Here is an 11,412-nt window from a genome sequence, read left to right as displayed (position 1 = left end):
TTTAAGAAAGTTATTAAAATTTCGAAAACTTTAACCACAGAGTAAATGTTATGCTTTCTAGAAGAAAAACTCACCACGTCAACTTGTATTTTTGTCCATCTGAAAAACTTACCGCGTCAACTTGTATTTTTGTCCATCTGTTGAGTTAAGCCTTTTTCAACTGATTTTTATAGTTCGTTTTTATGCAGTACGGTTATACCACTGTCCCAGGTTAGGGGAGTGTTGGGATCCCGCTAATATGTTTAACCCCGCCACATCATTTAATAATTGCCTGTCCCAAGTCAGTAGCCCTTAATTCAGTGGTGCTCTTTTGTTTTATGTGTTACATCTTTTTTTTCTTCATTTTTTTATATAAATAAGGCCGTTAGTTTTCTCGTTTGAATTGTTTTACATTGTCTTAACAGAGCCTTTTATAGCTGACTATGCGGTATGGGCTTTGCTCATTGTTGAAGACCGTACTGTTATTTAAAGTTGTTAATGTTTGTGTCATTTTGGTCTCTTGTGGACAGTTGTTTCATTGGCAATTATACCACATCTTCTTTTTTTTTTTATATATTAGTCCATTTATAAGTAAAATACGGAAAAAACAGGTTTTTTTTTTACATAATTTACTTCTGGATATTATCTTATGATTATAAACAAGCTTATATCCAAGTTTGGTACAAATCAGGATTAGTTTAAGAAAGTTATTAAAATTGTGAATATTTGTGAATGCTGCTGCCAACTTCAATGACGGAATTTAGGATCGGAATGTCAAGCTTTATTTTTACTTAAGTTGAAGGCTTGACATAAAGGTTATTGATCTTGTCTTCAAGATATCTCAAAAAATCATTCTCCCTATCTTTTTGACCTCCTTGGAGTAACGACCCCCAAAACTCAATCCCAGCCTTCTCTTTGAGGTATGGATCCATGTAGTACAATTTTTAAGCGGTCGATCATAAACTCATACACAAGTTATTGTCTTGAAACAAAATAATAATGCTTGTTTTTACCCCTTTTTTTACCTTTTTCCTGCATATTTGTGGCAATTACCCAAAATTCTATCCAAGCGTTACGTTTGTGATATGGAAGCTTCTGGTACAATTTTAGAGATATCAGTACACTTACAAGTTATTGTCCAGAAACAACTAAAATGCTTGTTTTGGCCACTAATTCCTAAATTGTTGGTACTATAACCTCTAAAATCAATCCCAACCTTCCTTTTCTGGTAGTGAACCTTCATGTAAAATATCATAGAGATCCACCTGCTTAAACTAAAGCTATTGTCCTGAAACCACTTGTATCTACGGGCAACAACAACAACAACAACAACACCAAATCATGAAACAAACCCAACAATTTTTTTTGTGGTCGTATAAAAAGAGTCACATAACTTTCTTTGGGCATAAAACATTTAAATACCATACCCTGTTTATCTTTTATTACAGTTCAGTATTAGACAAAATATCACAGCTGATTAATATGATACAAAAACAATATAACAGAGCAAATCACTAACAACTTTTCAAAATACAAAAATATCACTGATTAGATAATAAAACATACAAATCAATGCAAATACACCAATATAGTGTTTTTCCCGTACTTTATCAATGCAAATACACCAATATAGTGTTTTCCCGTACTTTATCAATGCAAATACACCAATATAGTGTTTTCCCGTACTTTATCAATGCAAATACACCAATATAGTGTTTTTGCCGTACTTTATCTTCACTATTACTGCTGCAGATGTAGATAATATTTTTTGATGCAAATTAAAGATTGGATTTTTTTTTTAAATTGGCACAAATGCAATGCGCACATATCCCACATTACAGCTCAAAATTCAAGGTGAAACTTATTGTCAAACAGAAACTTTATTGTGTTTGGCAAATCAGGAAAAAAAAACACACATTTAAAGCCATCACTAATAAGTTTCTAGCTAAATATTAAATCATTTTGTTCAGTAGAGCCTGTCAAAAATGTCAAAGAAATATTTGTTGAATGAATGGAATTACAAATATAAACTGACACCGTTAATGCAAGAGTTTTAGTATAACTGATTTAAAATAACTCATTCTAATATATTGTTCACAAGTATCAATACAAAATTATGTTATTCTTTAAAAATGTTCTTAGATGAGAGTTTTTACATATATACTGGCTTGAAACTTAGAAGGCCTAAACAAAATAATAATCATTCAAGGCATTTATGGGTTCATTTTGATTTATCATTAAATAGAGACTAGATGGGACTGCATGAATTCCGATTGATAGATATCTTAACCTCCAGTGGCAAATTCTCCGATGGCCTAGACTATGATATTTTTGAATTCTAAAATTTGTCACTGTGACTGAATTAAAAATAAAAATCAGTTTCTGGTAAGTTATAGCTCTGCATTTTTAAGACTTGTGATGTAATGTATACACCGGTAATTTTAGTACAATGGTCAATTACAAAACTTCATACACATGTTATCCCACATATACATTAATGCTGAACATAATTTTTACATAATTGTTCCTTAACTAAATGTATCCTCAATGATTTGTATACTTTCTTGTCTATGTACTTCACCAATACCTGTAGCAGGAGAACCTAAATGATCTCTTCCAACATACCGTAACTACAATATAATAAAAATAAGTTCAGTAAGTAAAGTCCTCTTTATAAGTGACATAGAAATAGGTTTAGGATGGCGGTTCTTAATTTCTGTATTTCCCATTTTTTCTACATTTTTCCCTAGACTTCTTTTTTTTGTTCATAATAGTCTATTCTTTAAAATTTTAGCACCCTATTATAACCATTAGTCTCTTTAAATTTCATCCATTTCCTTATGCTTTTTTGTCTGTTTAATTCACGTCTCCAGCTAATAATAAGTAATAAATAAAAAACTGAAATTATTATTTTCTATAAAATACCGTCCAACATGTAAAATGTATTTTTAAGCAATTTGTTTGTCTTTTATTTATTTCTGGTAAATTATCAAATGACCAATCAGTTGAAATGATTCAGAAGTATTTCTTGGAACTAATTACATTGTATACAAATAAATTTTAAAACCTTACCGTGCATCCAACTAAATTATTAAACCTTGGAGAGACAAATGTCCATGCTCCCATATTCCTGTGTTCTTCTTGACTCCAAAGGAAATCTGAAAAACAACAATGAATATCCTGGTCTTGCTTGAAATACTATAAAATATTCTTCTAACTTTTAAATGGTTATGATGTAACCTTATGTGCTGCTGTAGTGTAAATCAATCATCGATCAATCAATCTAACAGTAGGTGTCATAATACTCAATTTGAGTTTAGAAATAGCATGTATTGGTTGGTGTTTGATGATCGACATAGATAGTATATCTCCATACACTGTATTGCTATTTGTTCGCCATCACTGGACATCACAAAGGTTTCGCGTAAAATTTTGAAGTCATAATACCAAATATCTGACGCCACAATGGAAAAGTGATTGTTGTATGATGTCAATAGTTCAAACGGAACAGATTCTCAGGTTAACCAGGACCGATTTCCAGATAGGGATGAGGTGTATTGAATTATCTTAGTGTTTCATTTGATGCTAAATACTGTTAAAAAAGGCTCTGAGGGAGAACTTTGTTAGGTAATCAAATTGACATCTTGAATCTGTTTGATTATGACTTTTTTTTAATACTTTTTTCTACTACCTTCTTTTAACATTATGCAATTTAAAAAATAGTCATTGCTGTATAAATCGTTATAATTAAAATATACCTGTAGCATTAGGATATTTGGTTACTTCTTGTTGAATTTCCCCTGCTGGGAATGGACATAGACTCTATAATGAAAAGTTAGTTTTCTTTTTAGTAAGTGGTGAGAATAATCTCTTTTAAATATATCAAAGACATAACAATATGTGTCAATACAGTGTAGGACACCATGGCACACTACCTCTATTATGTGTAAAGGTTCAATTACTGGAAAATCAGGGTCAAAATCATTTCTAGTGTATGAAAATCTTCTTGTGTACAGAATACAAATTAAATGTTTAATGAAATTTTTTTTCAAACCACATAATTAAAAACAAGAATGTGTCCAAAGTACATGGATGCCCCACTCGCACTATCCTTTTCCATGTTCCATGGATCGTGAAATTGAGTAATTATCTAATTTGGCATTAAAATTAGAAAGATCATATCATAAGCAACAAGTGTACTAAGTTTCAAGTTGATTGGACTTCAGCTTCATCAAAAACTACCTTGACCAAAAACTTTAACCTGAAACTCCCACTTTCATTTTCTATGTTCCATGGACCGTAAAATTGGGTAATTATCTAATTTGGCATTAAAATTAGAAAGATCATCTCATAAGCAACAAGTGTACTAAGTTTCAAGTTGATTGGACTTCAGCTTCATCAAAAACTACCTTGACCAAAAACTTTAACCTGGACGGACAAATGGAGCCACAGACCAGAAAACATAATGCCCCTCTACTATTGTAGGTGGGGCATAAAAAAAAAGTTCTCAAAAAATGGAATCATAATTTTCAGTCTGCATTATCCCAACTTTTTTGCCAATTGTGTCTGTTTGTTTTGTTCCCACAAAGACCCACATCATTGTCATTGTAATGATATTTTCTGCAAATGTCATAGACATACAAGTGAGAGGTTTTGCTAGCTTTTAAAACCAGGTTTAATCCACTATTTTCTACTTAAAATAATGCCTGTACTAAGTCAGGAATATGACAGTTGTTGTCCATTTGTTTGATGTGTTTGAGCTTTTGATTTTGCCATTTGATCATGGAATTTCCATTTTGAATTTTCTTTGATTTTACTTTTTAGAAGTACCTCTATTCTAACAAGTGCTACATCTTCTAACTTCGTGGAATCCCTCTCCTTATCCAATGTATAGAAATGTTTTCCGCTACAGAAAATGATCTTTTTGACCTTGTCACCTTTAACTTTCTTATCACCAATCACTGGTAAGAATGTTTTTCCAGGTAACATATCATCTAAGGTAGAGGTTGCTGCTGGTAAACGTAAGATTGTTTTAGGAGCTACCACCACCAATGGTTTTCTGAAGTTCCGAACCACCTGACGTCTGAGAAGATGGAAGTATTGAGCTGGAGTTGTAGCATTGACAACCTGAAGGTTGACATTGTCTCCGTCTACTTTGTGTTCACTACTGTCTGTTGCCTGGAAATAAGTGTTTAAAATTTAAAACAGGACAAAAAGAAGTCACTGAACTCAAATCTCAATCTTAGATCAATATGCAAGGCTTTGCTACACAATTTTAAGCTGTACATTTCTTTTTAAAATTAATGGAAAAATTACTTGGTAAAAACATATTTTTTTATAACTTTCAATTTTTTTTTACAAAAAATCAGATGTCCCAAATTCTCTTGAAAATAAATCTTGACCTTTGACATAAATGAACTTGACCTTATGAAATATCCTGCAGAAACCTTTCAATTCTACCTGGTGAGTGTTCAGGTACTGCTCCATTTATGTCATATGTTCGTAACATCATTAAGTAACTCTGAAATAACCGTTTTACAAACCTTGACCTTTGACATACATGACCTTGATCTTATGACATTACTTTTTAAAACCAATCAATTTTACATAATAAGCGTTCAGGTTCTGTTCCATCCATGCAATGTGGTAATAACATCAATAACTTGCTTTGTAATATCCATTTAGAAAACCTTGACCATTGACATAAATGAACATGACCTTATGATATAACCTGTAGAAACCTTTCAATTTTACTTGGTGAGTATTTATGTCATGCTCAATCCATACCATGAGGTAATAACATCACTTAGTCGCTCTGTAATAACCATTTTACAAGCCTTGACCTTTGACATAAATGACCTTGATCTTATGATATTACCTGTAGAAACCGTTAAATTTTACAGGATGAGTGTTCAGGTCCTGCTCGATCCATACCATGTGGTAGTAACATCACTAAGTCACTTTGAAATAACCATTTTACATACCTCAGCCTTTGACATAAATGACCCTGACCTTTTGACATTACCTGTAGAAACCGTTCAATTTTACAAGATGAGTGTTCAGGCCCTGCTCGATCCATACCATGTGGTAGTTACATCACTAAGTCACTTTGAAATAACCATTTTACATACCTCAGCCTTTGACATAAATGACCCTGACCTTTTGACATTACCTGTAAAAACCTTTCAATTTTACAGGATGAATGTTCAGGACCTGCTCCATCCATACCATGAGGTAATAACATCACTAAGTCGCTCTGTAATAACCATTTCACTGAAATAAGATGATTAATGTCAATGAGTTTAATGAGTTTGACTTTCAGTGACGCTTTTTTTTATATAACTTCTTACAACAGGTATTTAATATAGGTTAGAAATAAACTCATCATATATATCAGGCTTAAAATTGTGTATGCCAGTATGTGTTTTTTCTACATAAAACTGATCAGTGACGCTCTAAAGAGAAAAGGTTAAAGGCAAAATAAAGTACAATGTTGAGGACATTGAGAACACAAAATTCTTTAAGATTTTGCTTAATAATACAGCTAAGGTTATCTATTCCTTTAGAAGAAATTTCTTAAGATTTCAAAATAAATAAAGTTTTGTAAACAGTTAGTATTTTTATAGTGTGAACCTTTTTACCAAACAATAATGAGGAAGGGGGGGCAAGGGGTTTAGCTGTTATGCTGTTATGGGGCATTTAATTTAATTCTTTGTTATCTGTTATTCTGAAAATATATTTGCTGTTAGCTATTATTGTGTTATTCTTTGATAGCTGTTATTGGGCTTTTAGTTTTTTTGTTATCAGTTATTGTGATAATGTATCTGCTGTTAACTGTTATTGAAAATTGGAATGTTAGCATTTTTTTTACAGCCAAAATTCGGTAGAAAAATTCCAGTATATCTTATGATTATCCTTTGTAATACATTCCTTTTTTTTTTTGGACATTTATTTAGAATTATCTTATTTTTTTGTATGAGGATAATGTTCCTTGTTTCCCTTACGAGCATATTAAGGTAGCACAATACAAATATTTGTTCACACTCCCAATCAAACATTAACTATAAACTGATGTAATTTCTTCATTTCATCCTTCTATATATTTTATAAATGAGGTACCAAAAGAAAGAAGAAAGATTAATCTTTAAAATTGTGATAATTTCATTATGACATAATTATAATGTAATTAGTTGCTATATTGTGATGTCCACACTTGAATGAATTTAGCGTCTTTGTTCTTCATAGCATTCCAAAATATTTTATAGATTCTTGTACAACACAGCTTGACCTCCAAAACCGTGTCTCACCTTGATTTTTTAGCATTTATCTTTCGTTTAAGAGTGTAAGTGTCCAATTTCATCCTAGTTTGTTTTTTTGGTTTAATCATTAATAAACTTTAATGTATATTTTACTTTGTTGAACATATTTGCTGTTTACAGCTTATCTTTATAATAATTACTATTAAAACTGCAAAATTTCCTTAAAATTACCAATTTAGTGGCAGCAAGCCAACCCAACATTGGGTTATCAGGTTCATCTGAAAATTTCTGAGCTGAAAGAACTTTACCTTATGAACACTTTTAACCCCATATCAGATTTGCTCTAACTGCTTTGGTTTTTGAAATATAAGCCAAAAACTGCATTTTACCCCTTAGTTCTATTTTTAGCCATGGTGGCCATGTTTTTTGACAAAACAGAAAATAAAACACAAACTTTATTCTAGATTTTTGAAATAGTTTACACCAGACAGACGACGACAACGACGGACGTTAGAAAACATGATAAACAAATTTTGTAAAATTGTCCTTAAAGGACAATAACTCTTTAAGGGGTCAATTTTGGTCATATTAACTTATTTGTAGATCTTACTTTGCTTTACATATTTGCTGTTTACAGTTTATCTTTATCATTAATACTATTCAAGATAATAACCAAAAACTGCAAAATTTCCTTAAAATTACCAATTTAGTGGCAGCAACCAAACAATGGGTTATTAGATTCATCTGAATATTTCAGGGCTGATAGAACGTTACCTTATGTACACCAGATGAACCTAATAACCCATGTCAGATTTGCTCTAATTGCTTTAGTTTTTGAGATATCAGCCAAATGCATTTTACCCCTATGTTCTATTTTTAGCCATGGCGGCCATGTTTTTTGACAAAACAATAAATAAAACACAAACTTTATTCTTGATACCCTAAGGATCATTCAGCTAAAGTTTGGTTGGAATTGGTTTAGTAGTTTCAGAGGAGAAGATATTTGAAATAGTTTACACCAGACAGACGACGACGACGACGACGGACGCCAAGTGATGGCTAAAAAGATTCCATTACTGCAAAAAATTGTGTTAAGTTATTTCTCCACTCAAGACAGTTTAAAAATTAAAATTTAAGGGTTGAGAGTTGAGAAATATCGTAATACATGGGTTATAGTGGTGGAATCTGTCTCTAATGATTTATCATTCTTTTCAAAGATAGCATAAACTTTTGTTCTTTAGATGTGAGGTCATCAGACATGGTTGCCTTTTTTCATGACATCACAACAGGATATTTCAGAAGAAAATAAAACGTCATAACTAAGTTTCAACTAATCAATTGCTGAGAATAAATATTTCAATAGTGATGAGAAATATTTTTCTCACACTGCTCAGGAAATGTGAACATAGCACAAAAATAAGGGAAATAACAATTATCAACTTCTAAAATACAACAGTTAATTTGATATACATACACTCTCCACTAGCTATATATGTATCTATCATAATCTGTGCTCCATTGAAGAAGTCTCCAAACTGTGCTTCCCATATAACTAAACTTTTAGGGTCATCTATACTCATACCATACTCAAATCCTAACACGGCTTCTTCTGACAGAGAACTATTAGCTAACTGAAAATAAAAAAAGTACAATAGTTAGGGGACATCTATACTCATACCATACTCAAATCCTATCACAGCTTCATCAGACAGAGAGCTATTGGCCAACTGCAAATAAATAAAGTAAGATTGTTAGGGTGCACCTAATACTCTTACCATATGGAAGTTGAAAGCTTTACTACAAGTGTAACCAGGTGCTCCGCAGGGCGCAGCTTTATACGACCGCAGAGGTCGAACCCTGAACAGTTGGGGCAAGTATGGACAAAACATTCAAGCGTGATACAGCTCTGAATTTGGATTGTGATCAAATTTTTGACATTACATGGGTTTTTTACACAAAACAAATGTCAAGATTTTACAAATCAATTAAAGATTTCTTTTTCAAACTTTTTAAATCTAAAATTAAATAGTTGACACAGCATAGGTTTCTGACACAGAATGAATGTGGTCTAATAAACTTAAAAGTTTTTTTTTGCCTTTGAGCAATTCACTATGCTATTGAATATTAATCCTCTCAAAAAATGTTTGAAGAAATTTTCTTTTTATTTATGAAATCTGAAATGAGAAAAATTTAAACCCCCCCCCCTTTTTTTCACATCCCTATTTCCCTTTTTCCAAAACTGATATCAATTCAAATTTCTAATGGAGTTTGCAACAATAACTACTCTTTTAAATACATCATAAAATATTAAAATGTAAAATAAAGTGCTTGTTATCACTGAATGGTAAAGATTGGTTGGTAGTAAAAGTGAATATACATTGTTTATTGTATAAAACAATAAAAAAAACTTCATCAGCAACATTTTATATTGGCAAATTTCCAATGAAGTTATTTACATAAAGTTATTGGCAAATAAAAATAGAAAATGACATCATAGTCATGTCTGGCAAATGTCCAACATACATTATCTAAAAACATTTTAGATAAGATAAGGAAAAAAAGCTTCATCAGCAACATTTTATATTGGCAAATTTCGGATGAAGTTATTTACATAAGGTTATAGGCAAATAAAAATAGAAAATGACATCATAGTCATGTCTGGCAAATTTCCAACATATATTATCAACTACTATTCTATACAAAGAAAGATAACTCTAATTGAAAATTAATTGCTATTGCACAATATTGTGCAATTAAATTTCTTGCTATTGTGCAATACTGTGCAATTGAAAATTTCTTGCTATTGCACAATACTTGATATGGAATCCTGATTTGGACCAACTTGAAAACTGGGCCCATAATCAAAAATCAAAGTACATATTTAGATAAAGCATATCAAATAAGCCCAAGAATTTAATTTTTGTTAAAATCAAACTTAGTTTAATTTTGGACCCTTTGGACCTTAATGGAGACCAATTTGAAAACTGGACCAAAAATTAAGAATCTACATACACAGTTAGATTTGGCATATCAAAGAACCCATTTATTCAATTTTTGATGAAATCAAACAAAGTTTAATTTTGGACCCCCATTTGGACCAACTTGAAAACTAGGCCAATAATTAAAAATCTAAGTACATTTTTAAATTCAGCATATCAAAGAACCCAAAGGATTCAATTTTTGTTAAAATCAAACTAAGTTTAATTTTGGACCCTTTGGACCTTAATGTAGACCAATTAGAAAACGGGACCAAAAATTAAGAATCTACATACATAGTTAGATTCGGCATATCAAAGAACCCCAATTATTCAATTTTTGATGAAATCACACAAAGTTCAATTTTGGACCCTTTGGGCCCCTTATTCCTAAACTGTTGGGACCAAAACTCCCAAAATCAAACCCAACCTTCCTTTTATGGTCATAAACCTTGTGTTTAAATTTCATAGATTTCTATTTACTTATACTAAAGTTATGGTGCAAAAACCAAAAATAATGCTTATTTGGGCCCCTTTTTGGCCCCTCATTCATAAACTGTTGTGACCTCAACTCCAAAAATCAATCCCAACCTTCCTTTTGTGGTCATAAACCTTGTGTTAAAATTTCATTGATTTCTATTCACTTTTACTAAAGTTATTGTGCTAAAACCAAGAATAATGCTTATTTGGGCCCTTTTTTGGCCCTTAATTCCTAAACTGTTGGAACCAAAGCTCCCAAAATCAATCCCAACCTTCCTTTTGTGGTCATAAACCTTGTGTCAAAATTTCATAGATTTCTATTCACTTAAACTAAAGTTATAGTGCGAAAACCAAGAAAATGCTTATTTGGGCCCTTTTTGGCCCCTAATTCCTAAAATGTTGGGACCAAAACTGCCAAAATCAATCCCAACCTTCCTTTTGTGGTCATAAACCTTGTGTCAAAATTTCATAGATTTCTATTCACTTAAACTAAAGTTATAGTGCGAAAACCAAGAAAATGCTTATTTGGGCCCTTTTTGGCCCCTAATTCCTAAAATGTTGGGACCAAAACTGCCAAAATCAATCCCAACCTTCCTTTTGTGGTCATAAACCTTGTGTTAAAATTTCATTGATTTCTATTCACTTTTACTAAAGTTAGAGTGCGAAAACTAAAAGTATTCGGACGACGACGATGACGACGACGACGACGACGACGCAGA

The 11,412-nt window shown here is 31.8% G+C and overlaps 1 protein-coding gene across 3 annotated transcripts in view; it reads right to left on the bottom strand.

Moving 5' to 3' along the window:
• Nucleotides 1-1,405: 1,405 nt before the first annotated feature.
• LOC143069702 (2-oxoadipate dehydrogenase complex component E1-like) overlaps nt 1,406-11,412 on the bottom strand; it is a 79,170-nt gene continuing 69,163 nt past the window's right edge. For all 3 annotated transcript variants that reach the window (XM_076244474.1, XM_076244473.1, XM_076244472.1), the window contains 6 exons: nt 8,713-8,869; nt 6,152-6,252; nt 4,810-5,157; nt 3,738-3,801; nt 3,052-3,137; nt 1,406-2,609 (listed from right to left, as the gene is read on the bottom strand). In XM_076244474.1, the coding sequence (XP_076100589.1) occupies nt 2,508-2,609; nt 3,052-3,137; nt 3,738-3,801; nt 4,810-5,157; nt 6,152-6,252; nt 8,713-8,869 (858 nt within the window). In that variant the 3' untranslated portion in view covers nt 1,406-2,507. The remainder of the gene's footprint in view (nt 2,610-3,051; nt 3,138-3,737; nt 3,802-4,809; nt 5,158-6,151; nt 6,253-8,712; nt 8,870-11,412) is intronic.

The sequence above is a fragment of the Mytilus galloprovincialis genome, chromosome 3 (assembly GCF_965363235.1).
Source record: "Mytilus galloprovincialis chromosome 3, xbMytGall1.hap1.1, whole genome shotgun sequence".
NCBI classification, from domain to species: Eukaryota; Metazoa; Mollusca; class Bivalvia; order Mytilida; family Mytilidae; genus Mytilus; species Mytilus galloprovincialis.
The sequence above is the reverse complement of the archived record's forward strand: the minus strand, read 5'-3'. Positions and strand labels throughout refer to the sequence as shown.